Source organism: Rhinopithecus bieti, unplaced genomic scaffold, assembly GCF_001698545.2.
Source record: "Rhinopithecus bieti isolate Rb0 unplaced genomic scaffold, ASM169854v2 scaffold_315, whole genome shotgun sequence".
Classification (NCBI taxonomy): Eukaryota; Metazoa; Chordata; class Mammalia; order Primates; family Cercopithecidae; genus Rhinopithecus; species Rhinopithecus bieti.
In genome coordinates this window covers 6,444,984-6,470,046 of record NW_016803481.1, presented here as the reverse complement: position 1 = coordinate 6,470,046, position 25,063 = coordinate 6,444,984, and the positions used below count along the sequence as shown (strand labels likewise).

The window sequence follows — 25,063 nt, the reverse complement described above, 5'->3', positions numbered from 1 at the left end:
TTCAATACTATATTACATGATTCAATATATTCAATATTATATTACATCTTTTTATAATATACTACATAGAAATGCTTTATTATATAATATGCAATATAATAATTATGTGTATGTGATACATAAAATATTATGTATTATGTTAGCAGCAGAACCTTTTTCAGATGAAATTTTACAGAAATCCCAAATCCATGGCAGATAAAGGTGAATCTGCTGCCGGGAGCTCATGACCCCTCCCTGCCCATGAACCCAGCACCTGTTTGTCCCAGTGTAGGTTGCGAGGACCCTTGTAGTTTTTCAGCACCTAGTTTGAAAGTCATTAGACAAGGAACCCCTTCAACTCTCACTCTCTGACACCAGTGGCTTCAGGACAGAAGGTTTCATGGAGGAGGTGGGCTTTTAAATGGGCCTTGACACATTGAGAGGGTTGGAGTGGGTGTAGAGGAGGAGGAGAAGGATGCGGGGCCTGTGTGGGATGGAAAGCAGCCTTGACTGCCACACGGAAGGGTTTGTATACAACAGGCCACTCGGGGGCTGTGCACTGATTTGGAGCAAAGAGAAGCAATACCACCAAATTTGCATTTTGGAAAGACACTGCTGGTGGAAATACTAGGTGTCAACTTCATGGTGGACAGCATGTGCCATTGCAGCACTTGAAGACAGGTTGCAGCAGTGGAATCAGGAGGCCCAGGCCAGTGAGCCTGAGCTAAGGAGGTGGACCTATGCAGGAGAGGATGCAAGGAGGCCAGCAGGCTTCAGGCTCTCAGAGGCCAAGTTTAAATCCCAGTTCTGCAATTTGCGAGATGCACGTACACTTAACCTCTCCTGGCCTAAGCGAGCCCTCTAATAAATGAGAGTCCTAAGGGTTGGCTGTCACATGGAAGTGTGCCGAGGACTGACGAAGTATGTGAAGTCTTTGCTTTAGTGTCTGACCAGCCTATGAGCTCAGCCTTGGACAGCTCCATCCAGCAGTGTCCCTGATGCCTCTGATGGGCCAAGTCACATTTCCTATCAGTATAGATGGAGGAGGGGAGGACTTCCATCAGCTCACCCAGAAGAGCTTTGCCAACAGTTTCACTATCTAACCTAGAAGCTGAGAGTGCTTGAAAAGCAGGAAAAAGTGTGTCTGAAGAAATCAATTTCTGCTTTAATAGTATTGTTGGGTGAACCCTGGATTCACTACCTCTGGATATAGAATTATCCTGAAGGCTGGTACTCTGTTCCTAAAGTGTTGAGGCTCGGAGCTTGAGAGGAGCCGCTTAGTGGGAAGGGAACCAGGCAGCCCTGGGACAGAGCTTTCTGTGGGGGTGGTATAGAATCAAAGCAATCTGTGATCTATGGGCTCCCCACTACATTTTGTATATAGAGGGGGGATCAGGTCAAAGTAAAGCCTAAGGCAGTTATCAGAGGATGCTGCAGGCTGGAGGACATCTGGTGTCTCCAGCTGTTCCCAGAACAGTGGGTGTGTGTGTATGTGAAGGCTGGCAGTTATAGACTGGACTTCATCACATTAACTTCATTTTGATCTTCCTGGGTGGAGCCAAGTCCTTCTCTTACTGCCCCTCTGTGTATCTGCCAATTACCACAGCTTGCAGTCCTGGGAGGAAGCCAGCCACTGCATCCCAGCCTGACCCACCCTGGAGGTTTTGGCCCTTCCCTGTAGATAAGGCTATTTTTAGGTCAAGAGGATTTTACTCCGTAGTGTAGGAAAGCACAGAGCCCCCAAAGCTGCACTGATTTTTTAATTCAGTGGTTAAGAGATCCTGCTATTCCCTGGTTTCAGCCATCCTTAAGTGCAGCTCCACCTTGAGCCTTTCTGCCATTCAGCTGTGTGGGCAAAGAAATTGCCCATGCAGGTGTGAGTTGGGCCTCTGTCACTTACAACCCAAAGAGTCTCATGGGTGAGATTTAACTCATTCCATCTTACCTAAGATGCAGTTGAAGCCTGGAGAGATGAAGTAACTGGGTCTCCATCACCGAATTGGTCAGGATAAAGTGAGGCCAGAATCCACTAGATTCAATGATGTTGATTCTCCAAGCAGTCTTCAACTCAGGAAGAGTGGGGAACCTCTGTTCTGAGTCAAGAACAACAGTTCAGTGGGAAGGAACTGATCTGATCACTTTCCCTTCGGTGTGTTGGAGTGAGAGCCTGAACGCTGGTGAGGAGGCAGGCAAAGTTGCAGGCTAATCTGTTAGCAGTATTTGCTTTACCAACCCTTCAGAGGGCGTTTCTTAAAAACAGTTGTATTTTAGGTACACAAATTAAACCCTGAACAGAGGATTTGTTAACAGGATTCGTGGGTTTGTGTTCTCTCTCTGATTTACAAACTGGGTGACCTAGGGTAAGTCCCTCAGTTTCCCTAGTTTCGTCAGCTATGTGGGAATAATACTTTCTTATATGGTGGTTAAATGAGACGGTATTTATGGAGGACATTAATGCATTGTAAAGCATCCCACTGATCTGATAGCCACCAGCATCACCAATGTTATAATTAATATTTGCCACACTGAAACCACTACCAACAACAGCAGCTATCCCTGGAGCCCTTAATCTGTTGATTCAGTGTCTCCAGTTCATCCCCAACTGTCAACATCCAAATAGGAAGGTAAAGGGCTTGACTTGAAAAAAGAAACCTGAATCATTGCTCAAAGTCAAATGCAAAGGCTTGGAGTGGAGTCCCGAGGAGTTTGGGGGAATTCCCTCTTTCCCACGGTAGGAAACTGGAGGCAATGGTGTCCCCTGGTGGGCAGTTGAAGTTCTGCAAGCAATGGCTGCTGGTTGCTCCTCTAGCACAGACGTTCTTGGCTTTATATGCAATATTCATACGTAATGAGTCGTTTATGGATTCTGAATGCAGACATCCCGGGATAGAGATCAGAGCCCCATGGGCATCGTTGAGATCTTAGCCTTCTGAAACATGTGAAGGTGCTCTTTGGGCCAGACACTTTCCCTCCAAGTCACTCCCTCTGAGACTGGGATGAAAGTAGCAGGATCAAAAAACACCACCATCAGTCAGAAGGCAGATGTTGGGTGCTGAATCATTGGCAAATATAGCTGTATGTTTAAGTAGTTAAAGAATAGGAGCAGCAAATTGTAATGAGTGCCAGAAGGCAACAGAATATAATGGAAAGCAAGTGGACTTTGGAGGCTCAGCTTCAACCTCTACCTTTAGTGATGGTGATTCTGCTTAAGTTTCCTAATCTTTCTGGTCTTTAGTTTCCTAATTTGGGAGTTTATTGGGCTTCACTGGATTTTAGAGTGTAGACAGTGATTATGGTGATTAAATACTGTAAAGCATGTCAAGAACTCAGCACTCGGTACGGGTTTAAACATTCATTATTTTTACCTCCCTCTGCTCCTCCGATGGTTCAACTCAATTGTATACCGTTATACAAACATTCATGGTACTCTCACTATCTGTCTGTATGGCCTTGTTCTGGGCAAGGAAGGGGAAGAAGGGAGATGTGAACAGACTACTGATGATGGATGGTGAGAATATGGAGCTCTCAGACACTTCTAGTAGGAATGTAAATTAACACAACTCCTCTGGATAAATAGATGTACTAAATCTGGCCATATGCCTACCTCATGATTCAGAATTTCCACACCTAGTAAATACCCTTCGGAAATGTGCTCATATGTTTACCAGAAGACATGCACAAGAATATTTGGCCTGGCATGGTGGCTCACGCCTCTAATCCCAGCACTTTGGGAGGCCGAGGTGGGCAGATAACCTGAGGTCGGGAGTTTGAGACCGGCCTGACCAACATGGAGAAGCCCCATATCTACTAAAAATAAAACATTAGCCGGGGATGGTGGTGCTTGCCTGTAATCCCAGCTACTCGGGAGGCTAAGGCAGAAGAATCACTTGAACCTGGGAGGTGGAGGTCGCTGTGAGGCGAGATGCACTCCAGCCTAGGCAACAAGAGTGAAACTCCATCTCAAAAAAAAAAAAAAAAAAAAAAAAAAAAAAAAAAAAAAAAAAAAGAATGTTCACAGCAGCACTAATGAGAATAACTCCAAACTGGAAACAGCCCAAATGCCCATCCATCGTGGAATAGATGCATCCATTGTGGTATATTCATACGATGAAAACCAGACAGCAATAAGAGTGAATGAACTACAGCCACCCGCAACAACATGGATGAAACTCACACACATAATGTTAAGCAAAGGAAACCAGACAAAAATCGAGTATAAACCATATGATTCAACTTATGTTTACTTTTACCTTTTTCAAAAACAGGCAAAATTCATCTATGATGTTAAAAGTCAAGATAGTAGTTTCCTTTGGGAGGTGCTGACCGTAAAAAGAGTAAAAGAGAGTTTCTGTGGGGGAGGATAGTAATGTTCTGTTTCATGATCTGGGTGCTGATTATATCTGAAGTTCACTTTATTAAATTTTATCTGGCTGTACATTTATTATTTATACAATTTTCTCAACATATGCTATACTTCAATAAAAATGTATATACACAAAGAAAGTTGGCTAAAACTGATTTCTTCAATTAAGTGGCTTATGGTTCTATTGGAGAGCAATTAGGGAAACAGCCAACTACAATCCAAGGGTGAGCTATGTGCTACAACAGGGAACAAACCATGAGCTGCCACAGCTCAGAGCACCCTGAAGAGTCCTTGACTGGGTAGCTCAGAGGACTTCCTTAGGGGTGGCATTGAACTGGGCCTGAAAGACCAAAAGAGGAAGACATGCCTTATGTGTTTTGGAGAGCCAGAGGTTTGCTGACTGCAAGCAGAAAGCATGCAGAAGAATTTGGCAGGGAATGAGACTGGAAATGTAGGGAAGAGACAGATTATTGAAGCTCTTCTGTGTCTGGTTGAAGAATGCAGACTGCATTTGAAAGTCTTTTCATCAAGAAACATAATTTTTAAAAAATCCTTTAGAAGCATGAGGAGTGGCTTGGAGAGAAAAAGGAATGGCTTGGCATCCAGGGATGCCAATTAGGAGAAATTGCATATGGTCAGGTGGCAGATAGTAACCTGGGGCCTAGCCTTCTTCTATCTTGTTGTTCTGTCATAATCTAAGATAGCTGCTACTGCCCTCACCATTTCATCTGTATTCCAGCCAGCAGCAGGAAGAGAAGGAAAGTGGAAACCGTGTCATAGAGAGTGCCCCCCTCACATCTGCTTACATCCTTTTGACTAAAACATAATTATTTGGCTACCCCTCACTGCAGAAAGAGTCAGGGAAATATAATCCTTAGCTGGGAGACTGTGTGCTTAACTAAAACTCTGGGGTTCAATTACTAAGGAGGAAAGAAGGAAAATGGACATTGGACGCCAGCCAGGTTGTCTCTCATCATAAGCATCTTTTGGACAGGAATCATAATGTAGACATTCAATCAATTGAATGAATGATTGACCACAGAATAAATAGTTACCTTCTGTGTGCTCCCAGGCTATGTTTATAATGCACCTCTTCTAGTTTTCCTTGTGGTATAATTAGCTGTAGAGGTGCTGTCTCACCTGCCAGTTTATAATCTTCTTCAGAATAGGACTAAATGTTCTTTGCATCCATGGGTCTCTCTTGCTCTCTGTGCTCCCTTTTCTCAGTGCATAGAAGAGTATTTTGCACTAAGTAATAGGTCTCTTGTAAATATTTTTTAATGATACTGATCTTATATTCACCCACAATGCTTGATTTGTTATACTTGCTAATTAAAGTTAAGTTGATCTACAGGAGAATGGTTGGAAGAAGCAAACAAAGAACTTCCTTTTTCTCCATAGCCATAAATCCTGGCTGACGGAAATTCTTAGGGTCCCTGTTATCAGGGGTCAGACAATCCCTGCCAAGAGCTAGGTCCCTATCTGCACAGAGAAGGGATTTCTTCCAGAGGATCTGACTGCTCAGCAGCCAGCTCAGAGCCTGAATGTTTAATGAAGACTTTGTGAGGTTATACAAAAAAGTCAACCAGCAGCCATTCATGCATTTGATCAATCAAGAAATGGTATGGGGGCCCCTCCGCTATGTTGGGCACAGGGCAAGTTGGAAATACATAGGGCAGATTCATTGCTTAAAAATAACAGACAACTGATTGTTTAAAAAGGACAACAGGCCGGGCGCGGTGGCTCAAGCCTGTAATCCCAGCACTTTGGGAGGCCGAGACGGGCGGATCACGAGGTCAGGAGATCAAGACCATCCTGGCTAACACGGTGAAACCCCGTCTCTACTAAAAAATACAAAACAAATTAGCCGGGTGAGGTGGCGGGCGCCTGTAGTCCCAGCTACTCGGGAGGCTGAGGCAAGAGAATGGCGTAAACCCGGGAGGCGGAGCTTGCAGTGAGCTGAGATCCGGCCACTGCACTCCAGCCTGGGCCACAGAGCGAGACTCTGTCTCAAAAAAAAAAAAAAAAAAAGGACAACAAACGTGGAGAGTCACCGAACTGTCGTGGAGACATCCGGGGTACTCCAGGATCTCATGCCGGAGGCACCTGACGCAGTTGGGGCATTAAGACGGGCTCTCTAACAGGAATGTCCAGGCAAGGCACCAGAGGGCTCTGCGATGGCCTGGATACAGGAGCTGTGCAAGGAAAAGATCCCCTTTGGACTACTAAAGTCCTCACTTAGGATTTCAATCCTGTGCCCTCAAATTTCAGGCAATTAAATTGGACTGTCGATGGGAGAAAGCAGGAGTCACTGTCGCATGAATGGGAAGGAGGCAGGTTTAACTGAGAGCAGCTTACAAGGACAGCCCCACAGGGACAGAGTCAGAAGCACTCTGAGGTTTGGGCTCAGGGCTGCTGGGCATATCTTTGCTTTTCTTACAGTGGAATCTGGACTATGTCACTAAGACCACATTTCTTTTGGTTTGTGTGGGGGTTGCTAGACGAGTCTAAACAGAGGGTCAGGGAGGCAGGCAGATCAGCTTCCCAGGAAGCTCTCTCCCCACTGTGGGGGGAGGTGGAACTGAGGAGGAGAAACAGTTAGGGGAATGCTCCCCACTCTGAAGAGTTAGCCATTTGAAAGCTTGAATCAGTGTCCCCAGGGCTTCAAGGCACACAGGAAAATGTGGACTGAACTAGGCAAGGGGAATGCAGAAGCCAGGGTCATCACACGTTGTTGTTTACCCACAGGAATTGTAAGATGCAGTTGTATCTCTCCCTTCCCTCCCCACCCTTTCTGGCATCTGGCTTCATATTTCTCCCCTCTTCATGCTTTCCAAAGGCCTCCTACCTCTCCTGCAGTTTTCACTCAGCACAGACTGAAAGTGTCACTCAAGAGTCCCGTGATTTGTATGAAGACAAGAATGCCTTGTGGAGTATTCAGTGGAAGGAACCCAGGGATGAGAGGACAGAGAGCCCAGGGTCTATTCCCAGTTCCATCACTAACTCACAATGTTGCTGTCACTTTTCTGACCCTCGGACTCTGACTCTGGATGGCAGTAGTAATATATTCTGCCTTGTGTGGATGGTAAGTACAGAATAAAATCATACCATGGTTCAAAGGGTATGCCAGTGCAAGGCTGTTATTTGTCATATAAAATAGAAATCTATCAGAGGATGGATGCTTGCCAGCAAGTCACAAAAGTGCATGACAGCCCAGGACATATTCCAGCTATGGAATCCAGCTGTATGTGTGAGACAGGGTACCACTAACAGAAATGTGTTACAATCTACAGTTAGAAACTCCCTACATTTTCAATAAATACATACATTGAGGTATAGGCATTTAATGGAACACAGAGTAGCAATGAAAATGAGCTAACAGAAGCTGCACACAACAGCATGAACAAATCTCACAAACGTCAAATTAAATAAAAGAAGCAAGTCATGAAGGAATACATACATAGCTGGGTGCAGTCACTCCTGCCTATAATCCCAGCACTTTGGGAGGCTGAGGCAGGAGGATCACTTGATGCCAGGAGTTCAGACCAGCCTGGGCAATATAGCCAGACTCTGTCTCTAAAAAACAAAAATTGGGCTGGGCGTGGTGGCTCAAGCCTGTAATCCCAGCACTTTGGGAGGCCGAGAGGGGCGGATCACGAGGTCAGGAGATAGAGACCATCCTGGCTAACACAGTAAAACCCGGTCTCTACTAAAAACTACAAAAAACTAGCTAGGCGAGGTGGTGGGCGCCTGTCATCCCAGCTACTTGGGAGGCTGAGGCGGGAGAATGGCGTGAACCCGGGAGGCGGAGCTTGCAGTGAGCTGAGATCTGGCCACTGCACTCCAGCCTGGGCAACAGAGCCAGACTCCGTCTCAAAAAATATATATATTAATATTTTAAAAAAGTAAGTCAGGTGCAGTGGTGTGTGCCTCTAGTCCCAGATACCTGGGAGGCTGAGGCAGGAAGATCTCTTGAGCCCAGGAGTTCAAGGCTGCAGTGAGTTATGATTATACCACTGCACTCCAACCACAGTGAAATCCTGTCTCAAAAAAAAAAAAAAAAAAAAAAAAAAAAAAGGAGAAAGGAAAAGAATATATGTAGTATGATTCTACCTATAGAACATTCAAAATCCAGCAAAATTAAACCGTATTTGTTAAGAGATGTATCCATATGGGTAAATACAAAAGGAGAAGCCTGGTAAATCCATAAAGAGAAGCCTGTTCATTATTTATTACTATTAAAGAGAAGTCAGAGTAGCTGGTACCTCCCTTGAGAGGAGGAGGGGGAAAGGGTTGGCATTCTGGGAGTGGTGTGGGAAGAAGGGTTGCTGGGGAGCTGGCATTCCATGTTTCTTGCTTTGAGTGGGACTTCCATCTGTGCTCACTTTGCAGGTATTCTTTAAACCGTACATATGTTTTGTGTAGTCTTCTGGATCTATGATCTATCTTATAATTTTAAAAAATTAAAGGCATCTGAAATCAATAGGGAGCCACCTCAAATTAGAATAGTAGCCTCAGAGATCCATCTCCTCAATTGTATAGGTGCAGAGAATGAAACCCAGAGAGGTTAGGAGGCTTACTCAAGGTCACAGAGCATGTTATTAGTGGAACTGGGACTAGAATGAAAGGACTGCAAACTCAGGTTTCTCTACATTCTCTGTGTCTCTGGACTCTTCGTTAGGGGAAGGGAAGGGAAAGGTGGAGCACAGTTTTAAGCCTGAGAGTTCCCTCGTTTTGTGAAAAGAAAAGGGTCAGTTGACAAGCCAATAAAATACTAAAGAGCTGGTGTAAACATTGAGGGTTGTAAACACTTTTCAAATGGAATTTTAAAAGATTTAAATATGCCTTCCTCAAATCATAATAATGATTTTGTTAATCATAATAATGACAACATTACAAAAAATAAATACCAGGAATCTGGCAAGTCTGTGATCTAGAATTAGACTCCATCTGACTTGCAGATGGTATCAGGATGGAGCTGGCTTGGAGTGGGGCTGGGATGGGAAAGGAAAGACAGGGAGCCAGGAAGTCTGCAACTTTATTGACTTATCCACCTGGCCTAGGTGAGACCCCTAGCCCTGGGACAGTCAGGAAAGGAACCTCTGCTATCTCTCTGAGAGCTTTTTTGTTTTGTTTAGAGGTCAATTACTTCCCATTTGGGGAACTTGTGAACATTAAGAGGTGACCGGAGTGAACGATGGAGATAAGAGGCTGATTGCTTACAGAGCGCTCCCTGGTAAAAGCCCTGCAGAGGATAAGCAGTTGTCGGTAAGAGACACACAAAAAGGGGTAGCTTTCAGTGCAGTGGAGAGATTAGGGAGACGGAAGACAGGCAGCTGGGGGTGGGCTTGATGAGCTGGGAGACCGATGCGTTTTAAAGTGATCTTGACAGGCAGAGAGTGGGGAGATGGGGGAAGAGAGTTTTCCTTCACTCTCCTTTCCTTTAGGAATGAAATCTTTGCTGTCATGTGAATCTCAAACTTCCTCGCTGTGGTCTGAAGGGAAAGCCACGTGGATTGCACATGGACAAGATTTTGGTTATAGTTTTTTTTTGCCAGCCAGGTATAGATGCCACAGCAATCCAGGGAGCATAACAAAAAATGTGGCAGGCAAATGGAACATCTAAAAGATCTTGGGTGTACGTGTAACTGACACCCCTTCCCACCTCGCACACCCCTTCAGCCAACTGAATGCAGTTTACAAAGTCCCTGAATGTAACTTGAATTGTATCTCAAACTACTATAAAATATAGCTCTGGCTTTGGCATATACCCATTTCTTTTATCCATTCCAAAGTCCTAGAGATTTTCTGGAATCTCTCCCAGCAAACAGTGTCATTCTCGTGCTAATCACCTGGATTAACCCCCATTCTTCCTGTAGCCTTCTCTAAGCACCCCAGCTTGGGTCGGATTTTCTTTCTCTCTAGAGTGAGTTTAATATCTGTCCTATTGGACATGCAGCATGTACCACTTTGTATTTTTAGATACCTTCCTTATGTTGGTCTTTGCTTTCTCAATTAGAAAATACATTTTGTAAGGATGGCAGCCAAATCTTATTTTTTTTCTTGTGTCCCTACCAGGAATGTTCAGCAATGACTGAGTTCCTGATGATTAAACTGCGCCTCTTTCTTTCCCCCTTCACTCTGAGCCTTGACCCAACTGTCCCTGATCTTCCTGTACCTCTCCCTGTGGTCACAAAGATGTAGAGAAGGCAAGTGAGTCTTTCACTCACCCTAACTCCAGAGACAAGGTTATTCAAAACATCACATATCTAGTAACTGCTTCTTCTGCTACTATTCTATGTTAGAAGAGGGTGAGAGGGTGAAGGAAATAACATTTATTAATTTCCTACTCTGTGCCAAATACTTCTCAATCCATACTACAGTGACCTATATTTCTGGGGTAGGGACCTTCCCCGGAGGATTTTAAACAAATTAACATATAGCATTCTAGAGTCTGATAATAGAAAAGTTTAATAAACCTCACTTAACCATTGCGGGCTGGGCAGATTATAACTCAGTGGCAGCATTGGACTGCAGCTCACCTGTCATGGGTCTAAGGCTGGAGTCCAAGGGTGAGACTTCTCCTCTTGTAAGGAATGGCCTCCCAAGTGAAAGAAGAGTGGTGGCACTCTATGACAATTCTCTCATGGTGGAGATTTTCAGTGTAATCTCTACTTTTTTTCTCAGTTTTGTTGACCAAGTTGACTCACCGATATTCCCAAATTTAAAATAGGCATATCCACTTTTTAATCCCAGGGGCACAACACTGTAATTGGAAGATACTGTGAAGTGTTTCTGAACACACTTTTATTGGCAATGAGCATGGAGAAATGAGGGCTGGGCTCAGTGACTCACACCTGTAATCCCAACACTTTGAGAAGCTGAGGCAGGAGGATCACTTGAGCCAGCCTGGGCATCACAGGGAGAACCTCTCTGTATAAAAAATTTTAAAAATTAGCCAGGTGTGGTGGCATGCACCTATAGTCCCAGTTGCTTGAAAGGCTGAGGTGGGAAGATGGTTCAAGCTTGGGAGGTGTAGGCTACAGTGAGCTAAGATTGTACCATGACATTACACTCCAGCCTGGGCAACAGAGCAGGCTCAATAAATAAATAAATAAATAAATACCCCAGCCCAATAATAAATAAATAAATACATGAAAAAAAGAAATAAAAGAGAGAAGTGGCAAAACCCCAAAGGAGAGAAAATGTAAGAAAATGACAGTTAAAAAAAATTAACCACTACTTTTCTTTTTTTTTAAGCTTAAACATATACACCCTAAGGGATGAAAGCTATCAACAGTCAGGTATAGTTTACACACCCTCAAGCAGTCTGCTTCTCACTTTAGTAAAACAACCAGGTCATATTAGAAATGAGAAAATTCAGGGGTAGTACATTTGAATTAAATATGGGAATTTATCAAATACGAGAATTTAACATTCAAGAAGTCAGTAGTCCTGCGAGATGAATAATTAGAATTTTCATTATCTAAAAATGCAATTCAAGGGGAGGAAAAAAGCCACATTTTCTTACTAAATTTTCTATAAAATCTGTTTCGTCAAACACATTTTCTATTTGATCCCATGTCCCTATGAGTAAAATGAGTTTGTTTTCATTCTTGAGTTTGCATGACTTCAGATACGTTAGGGGTGGAGATGTCAAAATTTCACAATTTTAGAAAGCCTAAAGGTCAGGCTTTCTACTCATCTTTTTAAAACTTGGGGGCACTTGATCTTTTCCTGGCGCAAAACTTAGAAACTGTTGATGCTCCAAAGAAAACCTACAAAGAGGGAGAGAGGAGTGTGAGGGAAGAAATTAGGAAACCTACCTCCAAGACTGAATTGGTTTTGTTCTCCTAGCACTTCTGGCCTTCATTTTTACTTTAACTCGAAATTGTTTCAAGATAATGGCGTATGTATGTTCTAACGGCCTACACACACGCAACCACATGCACACTTATTTAGTATGTTTATTGGAGGTGCTGTGCTGTACAAAGAGATAAAATGCGCAACAGTGAAAGGGACCGGAAGGTAGAGCCTACTTCCAGGAGAGCAATCGTGGCCAGGAAAGAGCGCTCCTCTGGATGAATGGAGTCCGCAGGGTTGCAGCCTTGTGGGGATGTTTAAACCCCACAGGAAGAGGCTCAGAGCAGGTCCCTCTTCGTGAACGTCCCCATCCTCAAGTTCCCGGCTCTTCAGCCCGCTTCCCGTGCTCCCGTTCTCTTCTTGTTCTTCCCCAACAGCTGTCATTAATTGGAGGATGGTAGGCCCGCTAGATCACCATCTCCATTCACCCCCGATGCCCCGGGGCTGCTGCGTACAGATGCGAGAGCCTCTTGGGCCTCTGGGGTTGAAGCCCCAAAAGTCACGCGCCTCAGTACTGCTCCCACACCCCAAACTGCCAGCCAGCCTCGGTTTTCTTCAGTCCCTGTGTTGCTTGGTGGGTGACCGGTAGAGGGGTCGCCTTTTGGGGGAAGAATGTCCCAAGCAGGGCCTTTAGCTGGGTGACTGTGGTGCAGATCGCAGTTCCAGAGATCGCTGCGGAACTAAGCGCCCTTGGGCAGCAGCTTCCCTCCAGCGCCGTGTCCCCTCCTTCTTGTCGCGACCTGCGGGCGGAGGGGAAGGGACCGATCATCTGTCCCTAGTGGGCAGAGTCAAACCAAGGAGCCTCACCAGGCCCTGACGCCCTGCAGGGTGGCTGCCAGATGGTCCTGCGGGGTGGCATTCTGGCCACTGTGTCCGAAGCCCGCGCTGGCCAGTGGTGTGTGCGGCGCAGGACCGGAGGGCGCGCCCGCGTAGCAGCTGCCGTAGCCTGCTCCGTAGGGTGCTCCGGTGTAGCCTCCGTAGCAAGAATAGGGCGACACTGTGGCGCCATAGGGACTGGGGAAGGCAGATGCGCTGGGCCCGGGGCCCAGGCAGGGCTTGCCATCGCGCACCAAGACGGGCACCGCCACTCGGCGCGGCGTTAGAGGGTGGCCGGCCAGTTCGAGCGACTTGTCCTGGCGCTGTCTCTTGCATTTGTAGCGTCGGTTCTGGAACCAGATCTTGACCTGCGTGGACGTGAGCTGCAGCGCGCTGGCCAGGTGCTCGCGCTCGGGCGCTGACAGGTACCGCTGCTGCTTGAAGCGCCGCTCCAGGGCCAGCACCTGCGCCTGCGAAAAGAGCACGCGCGGCTTGCGTCGGTGCCGCGCCTTGGGCTGCTCCGAGCGGCCACCCCGCATGCAGTCGCTGCCGTTGCCAACGCCGCACTCTGGCACCCTGGTCCCGCCGCCGAGGGGCGAGGCCGCGCTCAAGCCGGGTTCTAAAAGCACAGGAAGTGACACATCAGCGCCCAGCCTAAGGCTCACCTGAGCAGTTTCTACTTCGTTTTCAAGACTTCCCTCTCCCTGGCAGCCCTCACTCTGCGCACCCCGCTCCTGGCTCCTACTGCCCCCGAACCCTGTCCCAGGACTATCTCAGTGTTCTTTCCCTCCAAGCTCTGTCACTTTTATGTTACTGCTGGAACATAAATTGTGACACCATGTGGTCCCCGATGTGTGCGTCCTTTTCCAAAAGGTAGACTCTAGATAAAGAGTTAAGGCAGCTCCATTTGCTTCTTAGAATGTGTGTGCATGGGCCGGACGCGGTGGCTCACGCCTGTAATGCCAGCACTTTGGGAGGCCTAGACGGGCGAATCACTAGGTCAGGAGATCGAGACTATCCTGGCTAACACGGTCAAACCGCGTCTCTACTAAAAATACAAAAAAATTCGCCGGGCATGGTGGCGGTGGCCTGTGGTCCCAGCTACTCGAGAGGCTGAGGAAGGAGAATGGCGTGAACCCGGGAGGCGGAGCTTGCAGTGAGCCGAGATCGAGATCGCGTCCCAGCACTCCAGCCTGGGTGACAGAGCCAGATTCCTTCTCAAAAACAAAACACCAAAAACAAAAACAAACCGTGTGTGTATGGTGGTCGAGTTTGGTAAACCTTCGCTGTGAGGAACAAGTGTGAGTGGAGGTGTCGATCAGATTGGGGAGACTTTGGACTCTCCTTGGAAGTAGAGAAAGAGGACAAGAAAGAGGAAGAGGAAGAAGAAGAGGAGGAGGAGGAGGAGGAAAGCGGGGAAGGAAGGAAAAACAGAGAAGCCCGGGTGTCAAGAAGGCGCAAACTGTGACAGGCTCTCAGGAGGCTCCCGTCTGCCTCATTTTCCTTCGCAGCCCCAAGCGCACTGCAGGGAACTCAGCTCTAAGTCCAGGAGCCAGAGCCTTGAGTGTCTCCTACCTTCACCCCACTTTTGTGCACACTCTTGTCTTTTTGACGCAGCACTCCACCAACACCAGGATGCATCCCAGCGTTCTTGGATATGATGGTTTGTAATCCAAATTAACAATATATGATGAAAACAAAATATTTCTTGGCTCCTGACTCTTGGCTCAGAAACTGAGGTTCTCTTTGAGAGTTACATAAAGTTGAGGTCCACATTTGGCTTTTTTTTTTTTTTTTTTTTGAGACGGAGTCTCCCTCTGTCACCCAGGCTGGAGTGCAGTGGCCAGATCTCAGCTCACTGCAAGCTCCGCCTCCCGGGTTCCGGCCATTCTCCTGCCTCAGCCTCCCGAGTAGCTGAGACTACAGGCGCCGCCACCTCGCCGGCTAGTTTTTTGTATTTTTAGTAGAGACGGGGTTTCACCGTGTTAGCCAGGATGGTCTCGATCTCCTGACCTCGTGATCCGCCCGTCTCAGCCTCCCAAAGTGCTGGGATTACAGGCTTGAGCCACCGCGCCCGGCCACACATTTGGCTTCTTAAAAGGTAGCCTCTCCTTCCTTTGGGGTCTTTCTGGCAAGCAGGTGGTGTGGGCTTCACCCTGAAGTCCTCCTTTCAATACAGCTGAGATTGTGCCCATCGAGGTGCAGCATTTTCCTCCCTTCTTCTCACCTCTCTCCTGTCTGGGCTTAAGCCCCGTTTTACCCCAAGGGTGGATAGAAGGGAAATGCTGAGTTTTCATGGAATCTCATGCCAGGAGAAAACCAGGAGCATGGAGGGGGTGCAAGTTCATGGCAAGAAGGGACAGGACTCTAAATGAGCCAGTGCCATTGGAAGCAGACTCCTAAGACCCAAGGCCCTGGCACAATGTCATGGGGGGATGGAGCTGTTTGGTATTTAAAGTTTGAGGAGAGAACAACTTCCTTCAGAGATGCCTGTGCTCAAAGAAACTGAGGCCATCTCCCCTTGCAAAGAGGAAAAATCCTGAGGTGGGTTTGTTTTCTTAGCACATCGAAAGGTAACAACGGACCTTCAGTCAGGCTGCAGAGCAAGGAGGACCCCATTTGAAAGTCACAGATCTTGCAGGCCCTGGGGCTGCACAGTACCGCAGGGCGCGCCAGCACCCTGCGCCCTCCTGTTCACAATCCTGGAGTTCTTGGGGGCAAGGTGGTTGGCTCCGATGGAGGAGGGCATGAAGCCCACCGAAGGTGCCTTCCCTGTCCGGATCGCTACCGCGGCCTTGGGCTCAGTTCCTGGAGCCTGCCTCAGGTCCCTCCTCGGCGGCGTCCACTGCTGCAGCAGAAGAGACGCTCCCAGGATTTGGTTTCCAGCGGGACAAGGAAGGCGCCGCAAATACCATCGACTGCGAGGCGACTGTGGTGGTCGAAGGAACGTGATCCTTTGTCAGCGGAGCAGAAGTGATCGCCGAGTTAGCTGAGCAGCGCCGAGGGAGTTTAGAATCCGCTGCAGAAAACCTACCAGCTTCTTCGCGGACACAACAGATAATGTTCTTCGGCTTCTGGAGGTAGTGAGTAGTCGGCCTGCAAGCCGGTAAATAACTCCGATCCAGCCCCTTGATTTATTTCGTTCCTTTGCGCCTTGAATGGAGGCGCCATGGCAGTCTGGCAGAGGAGGCCTGCCCTGCCGGGCGCTACTCGCGGTCCCTGCCTTGAGAATGCTGAGCGAGGTGCTGAGGTTTGGAGAGAAAAAGGTGGAGTTTTCATCCCTTGGAATGTCGGGCCTCTCCAGCCAAAGCCTCCGTATCGACGCAACACAACTCCCCGCCAGCCCCTTCCCTTCCAGCCGGCTGGACACAGGTGCGTGGGCCTCGCAGCCCGGCGCGCATGGTTGCGCCTTCGGATTCAGGCGACAGGATTCGGCCAGAGCCATGTCCCAGGGCAGAGAAAACCCTGGCAGCCTTTAACACTCTCCCTGACGCGGAGAATCCTGTGCCAACGGGGCCTTCCACTTTGGGAGACTCAATCGCCACCCGGTCCCCACCTTCTGTCTTCCAGAAGAAAAATCCATGAGGAGGAATGGGCCCCCCACCCCCGCCGGCCAGGCCAGCAAGAAAGGGCCTGGTTAGGAGTGACCTCGGAGTCACTAGGGTTCCACTGCTTTGATGGCCACACTCTTTTGCAAACGGTTTGGGGGTGGAGGGTGGTGGTGACTGGCACGGCTAAGACACTGCAGAGGGTTTCGCTGTGGAGATGAGAAGGTGGAGGTTCTGGGCACTGTGGCTGCGAGTGGGAGCCATGCGTTTGTGGGAATCAGAGGAGCGGATTTGGGAAAAGTGAATCCTTAAGATTCAGGGGCTTAATTTCGTTAGAGGTGTGTGAAGCACGCTGGGTGTCGGGAGAGGGTGGGAATGGGGTTCGAGATGCCTTTTTTTGGACTCCTGAAGTGAGAAAAAATGGAGAGAGACTCTCGAACCCAGGAGATAGGAGGCGTATTTTCTCCATGCACCCATGGATCACAGCCCCCTGTCCCCACATTCCCCCTTAGGAGGCAAGACCTGAGCGCTTACTCACGTGGCTCCGCCATCCGTTCCGCGTCCATCTCCAAGACTGCCTCACAGGCACCCCCAGGAGGCTCCGAACCGTCCAGCCTTCTGTCACCGCCGCCGCCACCAGCGTTGTGAACCTCTGACCCTCGCGGCTCTGGGTCCATTCTCAGGTACTGAAAGTTTTCCGGGCTCTTCCGCACCCCCGGATGTGGCGAAGCCGCGAGGCAGCTCCGCTCGCGCTCCAGTCGCAGGATGTCCTTGACCGAGAAGGGGGTGGAGGAGACGGGGCTCAACAGCATCCCGAAGGCGGATGGGGCGGGGCCGAGGAGTGCCTGGTCCCCGTGAGGAGCGGCACCCTGAGCTTCCCGTCTTGTTGCTGCAGGCCCCGCAGACAGACCCAAACTCTGGGACAGACGCCCAGCGTCCCAGACAGCGCCTTCTTCTGGGTCTTGCTGGCAGGCCCGGGTCGGGGGCCGGGTGACAAGACCGTAGCCCCCCATTGGTTCTCGCAGAAACCACGTGCTAACCCTGCACCTTCCTCCGCCAGCGCTTTCTTCCCGCGCCCGTCTAATCCTCTCCAGTCCCCAGTAGCCTTCCTGGGAGGTTTGGTTCGTATTGATGGTTCTCAAAGCAAAGAAAACGCGGAGAGACAGTGCTGCGTGCGGCTCAGATCTCCGTCAATACGGTACTAGCGGGAGCTTCCGAGGTCAACCTAGGGTCCACGGGGACCCTCCTAGTGGACATGTGAGGATTGGGGGTGGAGTCCTTGCTGTGCAACCCGATCTGGTCCATCCAGCCTGGTCTTAGCTCAACTCTGCATTCTTATGACGGAGGAAAGCTAAGATAGAGACAACTGGGACCCGCGGGATTTGAGGTGCGCGCTGGGATCTTACGTGCGCAGAGGCCGGACCGCAGAGTCGAAGTGAGTCATGACCCGCCAGGGCCTATATTGAGATGGAAACCTCTCTCTTTGAACTGAATCCGTTCCAGGTCTGCTGAGTCCCGACCCGCCACTTCCTAGGAGCAGCGTCTCAGTCCCAGGACCGAGGAATGGGTGTAGGGGTTACATGTCTGGAGCCCTCAGCCTCTTAAAGGGCTCCGCGAGTGGTGGGGGAGACTGGAAGGCAATCGCTGCGGCCGGCGCAAAGTGGTCAGAGGCGGGGTGGGGTGGGGTGGGGGGCTCCCGTCACCCTGGGTGTCCCCACGTTCCTTTTCTTCTTCTCCTTTATCCTCCTTAAAGCGGATTGCCTGGAGCGTGCCAGCTTGTGTGCGCGTATAAATGCGGCGCCCGCCGAAGGGCTGGGAGGATTTGATTCACATTATATGTCCGGAAAAGTCCCTCGGTTACAGCGGTCGCCGAGTAAATGGGGCAGTTATGGCCCAAAGGTTACCAACACAGAGACAGCGCCAACAGATCCAGCCGCTGCTGTTACTACTCCTGGATCAGGGAAACGGGATTTGGTGTCAGCAGTTCCAGCACAGAATCGAAGAGGGTTTAAAAATTGTGTTTTAATCACAATGGGATCTCATTAGAGTTCTTTTGGGGATTTCAGATCAAATGTTTCTTTTCTTTTCTTTCCTTCCTTTCTCTCTCTCTCTCTTCCTTCCTCCCTTCCTCCCTCCCTCTCCCCTTCCCCTTCCTTCCTTCCTTCCTTTTTTTTTTTTTTTTAGACAGAGTCTCTCTCTGTCTCCCAGGCTGGAGTGCAGTGGCCAGATCATGGCTCCCTGCAGCCTCGAACCGGACTCAGTGATCCTCCCACCTCAGCCTCCTGAGTAACTGGGACCACAGATGCAGCCACTAAGCCTGGCTATTTATTTATTTATTGCAGAGCCGGGGTTTCACCATGTTGCTTAGGCTGGTCTTGAACTCCTGGGCTCAAGCAGTGTGCCCACCTCGGCCTCCCAAAGTGCTGGGATTACAGGTGTGAGCCACCGCTCAGGCCTCAAATGCTTCTTAAACCTACTTACGTGAATTCAATGTTACAACAGCTGTTTGAATATGATTATCTCCTGAAATCCAGATAAACCCAACTCATCTCCCCAGGCTAATGGGTGCAAAATTGCACACAAAGATTTATGCAAAATTTCAGCAAATTTGATCATTCAGCTACCAAGTAATGATTTCTTATACATGGTAACATTTAATCTTTACATCAAAGCTATACCCAAATGTTTCCAGCTGCTCCTTCTCCTCCTCCTCCTCCTCCTTCTCCTTCTCCTTCTCCTTCTTTTTGTTCAGCAAGAAGTCCAGATCAGAAAGATGGCCCAGATAGTTCACCAAATGGCAAGACCAGACTAGCCTCTAAACCAAGATAATTAACCCTTTCTTTCTTTGCTTTGGAAATAGACATCCTTTGCTCTTAGAGATCTCAAAATCTTGTGATGACCCATACGTTTATTTGGATTTTATTTCCTGATAAAAGTCAATCATGTGCACCTTGGAAAAGTAAAGTTAAAAGAAAATATCCACCCAGAGATAACATTTTAGTGCACCTTCTTCTCTTATTTTTGCATGTATGAGCTCATAGGGTATATCTATTTGTATATGTTTAAATTTGCATCATAAGCATGCCCAGTTCATCTTTAGAATTTTTTAAACAAATATAATTTAAAATAGGAATCTAATATTTCAATTATGAAATAATTGATACTGACGGCTCACTGGGTTCTCGCCTTCCAAGTGCTGGAGGCAGGAAGTAGGGTGACCCGGGGTAGAAACCTAAAGCCAGAAACCTTCCAGCGCCTTATCACTTGGTGGAATTTTCGTGGCAGACAGTCGCGCTCTACCTAAGTCATAGAAGAAAGGACACCTTGGCGGGGGGACTGGGCTTCGGAAGCCTCGATTTAAAATCCTAGCCCTACGTCCCCAGCCTTGCCTTTCCTGGCTTGCTGCGAGGATCAAATGAGATTTTTGTACGTGAAAATGCTTTCTAACCCCTCTCGAGGGGTGGAAACGTCTCCCTTCGATTGGACTCCAGGTCTGCGGAGCAGTTACCCGCCGCTTTGCAAGAGCATGCTCTCCAGCATAGCGAGTCCTTGTTACAGAAAGGGTCGTTTCGGCTCAGGATGCGCGCTCCGGGCGCAAACCTGGGGGTAGGAGTCCCTGTCGCGCTCGCTCCACCCCTGCAGGGAGCAAGGCCGTCCTTCTGCAGCACCGTGCCACGCGGCGGGAATTTGCAGTGTGCTGCGTTCAGGTTTCAGTTTCTTTGCTCGCTCAGGTCTCGCCCTCTCTCGGTCACCTCTCGGAGGGGCCTGGCGTCCCTTCACCCACCTCCCTCAGCGCCAGAAGCATTGAAAGCCGCCCGCCCGCCGAGAGTGGAACTGGTACCTCGAATCTCGCCCATTCCGGGTCAGTTGGAGGCGCATTAGCGGCTGCCTCACAGTGCAACAGAGGCGCGAGCGATGGGCCACCTGCCTAAGCGCTGGCGCCCAGGAGAGCCGGGGAGGAAACTAGGAGGGGCGGCGAGAGCAGAAAACTCAGAGAGTCCAGAGACTCTTTCTTAGGCAGGACTCCGTGCAGCCCCAACAGCGTGGTGCGGGGAGGGGTGTGTGTGTGTGTGTGTGTGTGTGTGTGTGTGTGTGTGTCCATTACTCAGGAATGGAGGCATTGTGATCACCTCTGTTCTTACGTGAGATGGAGACAGTCGTGCTAGGGGTGTGATTGATCCGCTTTGCTTCACTCAGGTCCACAGGGTGTTTTAAGCGCCTACCATGGGCCCGCTTTGCCCAAGTTCTGGGAATACTGAGAAAATGAGAGGTCACAGCCCTCTTATCCGAACTTGCATTCTTGCATAGAAGACAGACTTTTAAATGATCCCCATGCAGTGTGTTACCTTGCACAATCAGACGGAGTTTGTACACTATATTGATTGAGTTTTTTTATTTTTATTTTTTTGAGATGGAGTTTCGCTCTTTCGCCCAGGTTGGAGTACAGTGGCATGCTCTCCGCTCACTGCAACCTCCGCCTTTTCGGTTTGAAGCGATTCTCCTGCCTCAGCCTCCTGAGTAGCTGGGATTACAGATGCCCGCCACCACGCCCGGCTAATTTTGTATTTTAGTAGAGATGGGGTTTCACCATGTTGGCCAGGCTGGTCTCGAACTCCTGACCTCGTGATCAGCCCGCCTCGACTTCCCAAAGTGCTGGGATTACAGGCGTGAGCCACGGCGCCCAGCCCTGAACCTCTTCTTCTCCATGGTTAACAAAAGTCACTATTTCCTGTTTCTTTCACTCTCCTAAAATGAAGGGATTCCCTCCAGCAGGTACCATACTCAACAGCAATTCCTGGTTACCTCGAGGCTTAGTGGGCCCTGTGGGCCGAGATAAAATCATTCCTCTTTAACCCAAGTGCAGGATCCCCAGTAGACTAGACTAGACTTGGGCTCTGGGTCTGTTGTCACAGCTGTGTCCCCAAGGCACGTAGTAGGTCTTTAACAAATATTTGTTGGGGACAGATATCTGTTCTGCTTGATTGGGGATATTCCTAGGATACGCTGGGGACTGGCCCAAAGGGTGTCTGGGGATCATCAATGGTGGAAATTTCCACTTTGCTATGGTCGCTTTTGCTGGGATCCACTTTTTAATACTCTAATAATGTATTCATATTTTTGAGTATTTGAAAAGTTAACATGGTTCTCAAAATCAAAATTTTGTAAAAAGATATTCTAAGATATTCCATATTAAGAGACTGGTTGATCACTGGTGCATCCTTTTTCTGCTGCCACAAGGCAAGCACACCTGCAGCCAATCACACATCGAAAGTCCCATGGCTGGCACAGCCTTCTCCCCAGAACGTGAACTGTTCCCAGCTCTCATTGATTCCTGAAGATACTCTTCTGCCATTAGCTTTTTTTCACTTAACAATATATTCAGCAGTCACATCATATTGGTCCAAAGAGGTCTTCCTTATTGTTTTCTGTAGTTGCCTGGTACTCCATTGCATGAATGTACCAAAGTTTATTCAACCACTGTTCCATGAATGAGTATTTAGAGTTTTCCAGTACTTGAAGTTTGTATGTGTTTTCATATTGTTGGAGGCATGTGTTCAGAGTCAAAAGACAATTGTCAGTTGAATTTGTCAAAAAACAAATTTCTAAGAAATGGGACCATAGGTGAAACATAAATGCATATATAATATTTTTAGGAGTTCTCCTCTCCAGAAAGGTTCTGCAGGTTTGCATTCCACCAGTATTGTATGGGAGTGCCTGCTTCCCAGGTAGTCTGGGCAACGGAATGCATGATCACGCCTCTTAATTCTCACAAATTTGATAGGTGAGAAACAGTATCTCAGTATTGTTTTTAATTTGCATTTCTCTAATTATAAGTGAGGTGCAACATCCTTTTATATGTTTAAGGGATATATACATATGTGTATGTATCTATATATATACATATATAATATACATAAAAATTAAAAACACATAAATATATACACATATATACACAAATGTAAATTGCATCCATCTCCCAATTTCAATTTTTAAGTTTTCTCAATATCAGTTACTTTGCTTATGTGTGCTATGTGTTGAAAATATTTTCTTCCTATTTGACAATTGTCTTTTGACTTCTTTTATAGTGCTTTTTACCACTCATTTTATAAAATGTAATCATTTTTGTTATCTTTCTTGCTTCTTGATTTGAGTCATGGTGAGAAGACCTTTCTTTTCCTACACTGAGGTTAAAAAGGAATTCACCCACATTTTATTCTAGTATTTGTTATAATTTCTTTGCTTACATTCGAGTGTATTCGAGTGTATGGTGTGAATTAAGGATCTGATATGATCTTTTCCTAAATTGCTATGCTGAGGCCGTTTTGACGGTTTGCCCGCCATCACTTTCAGAGGCGCTCCCCGCGAACCCCGAAAATCTGTGCAAAATTCTCAGGGTTAGGGGAGAGCATGAGTGGAGCGTAAAGTGAAGCGGGCCAAGAGATTTCTTGCATTAAATGTTTAGAAAAACCAGTTAAAGAAAATAAAAATCTGCTGGTATGTAATCGCTAGGTGGGCTTCTCCGTTTCTCTGCGTCACCCTCCCCGAGCCGGCCTCTCAGCTTCTCGACTTTGGGTGGCGGAGGCCGTTTAGTTCTGGGATGGACCATGGGACTGACTCCGGGGGTCGCGGGAGCCAAGCCGCCTCCGCGCGCGTTTCATTCCTCCAGCGCGGAAAAGAAAACCCTCAGCGGCCAGAGAGGCAGCGGGTCCTTCCCCGGATGGCGGATTCGGGGAGCCGCAGGAGGGAACGCTGCTGGGCGAAGCTTATCTGCGCCGCGCTCGCCAGCTCCGTTTCAATTAACATTCCAGTGCCGCCGCCTGCCGCGGGAGCGGAGTCCGCACCAGCCCCTGGAAAAATAAACTCCAGGCCCAGCGGCTGTGCATGCATCTGTGTGTGCGTGTGTGCGCGCGCGTGCGCGTCTGTGTGTGTCTGTAGGGCCGACAGAGTACCAGATTAGCGCAGCCCGGAGCTGCCTATCCCTGCGTCGCGGTTCCCTGCCGGGTCGAGCCTGCGCCGGACTGCGGCTCTCCGTCCCCCTGCGCGGCAGGATGGCAGCTGCTCTTTTAATAACTGGCAGTCGGCGGTCTTGCTGAGCCCTACAGTATCCCCAAAGCCTGGTGTGCGGTGGAACACGTGGTTGCGTCCCCAAACCCGGAGAGAGGAGTTGCACACACATTACTGACCTTGAGGGTCAGACAGACCCTTTCTCATGTAGTTTTTAGCATCAGATGTAACCTTAGCTTGGGCTTGTATGATCTCATCGATGTCCCTTTGAGATAAGCAGGGCAGACGTCCTTCTCTCCATTCCAGGGATGAGATGTTGAGGCTCAGAGGCGTCCCTTAACTTGTTTATAGCCGCTGGCCAGCCGCTCGCCTAGGGAGGGGGACATGACAGGTATACTATTCATGGCTTCCCGGGGCGGGCGGGGTGGAGGGGGGGGAGGAATAGCCTTAGGAGATATACCTAATGTAAATGACGCGTTAATGGGTGCAGCACACCAACATGACACATGTATACATACGTAACAAACCTGCACGTTGTGCACACGTACCCTAGAACTTAAAGTATAATAAAAAAGAAACAAAAACAAACAAAAAAGAAGTTACCAACCTGCACATGGCTATAAATAAGTTTCTAGTATCGTTATTGTTATTCTCTACAAATGTAAAATCTGTCTACACCTCTTCTTGTGCCCACTGAATATAGGGCCAGCCACCCCCTCCACGGGCTGTATATGTGGGAGATGTCCACAGGGAACAACATTCTAAATGGAATCTTTCTACAAAAAAAAAAAAAAAAAAAAAAAAAAAAGAAAAAGCCATTTAAACAAACAAACAAACCGAAACCCTTGTTGATTTCTTTCTTCAACATAATTACAAGTTCCCAAGGATTGTTCCTGAGCTCACCCTCCAGGGGCCTCCTGTGACTTGCTAGAATCAGCCCAGGCTTCTGAACTTGTTTTTCTAATTAAAAGCTATTTTTTGGGGTATAATACAGATAAACTAGTTGTGCTTGTGAGTTTAACTTTTAAAAGACCTTTTCAGCACGCTCTTTAGGAAAAGGAGAAACCTGCTGAGGTGAGGTGGGTCAGGCCAAACTAGAAGCAGTTCTAAGTGTTAAGAGCAGCTGTGAAGTGGGCTTCCCAGTTAAATACCATCCGGCCGGGCACGGTGGCTCATGCCTGTAATCGTAGCACTTTGGGAGACTGAGGATCATGAGGTCTGGAGATCGGGACCATCCTGGCTAACACGGTGAAACCCCATCTCTACTACCTTCTCTACTAAAAATACAAAAAATTAGCCGGGCCTGGTGGCAGGTGCCTGTAGTCCCAGATGTTTGGGAGGCTGAGGCAGGAGAATTGCTTGAACCTGGAAGACGGAGGTTGCAGTGAGCTGAGATCGCTCCCCTGCACTCCAACTTGGGCACCAGAGTGAAACTCTTGTCTCAAAAAACAAAAAACAAAATAAACAAAACAAAAAAACCCCTCTATCC

At 48.1% G+C, this 25,063-nt stretch overlaps 1 protein-coding gene across 1 annotated transcript; it reads right to left on the bottom strand.

Moving 5' to 3' along the window:
• Window positions 1-13,008: 13,008 nt before the first annotated feature.
• NKX2-6 (NK2 homeobox 6) lies at window positions 13,009-17,381 on the bottom strand. Its single transcript, XM_017884522.1, has 2 exons — window positions 17,108-17,381; window positions 13,009-13,640 (listed from the first exon to the last, which is right to left on the bottom strand). Exons 1-2 carry the CDS (start codon window positions 17,379-17,381, stop codon window positions 13,009-13,011), a joined length of 906 nt encoding a protein of 301 aa, XP_017740011.1.
• Window positions 17,382-25,063: the final 7,682 nt, after the last annotated feature.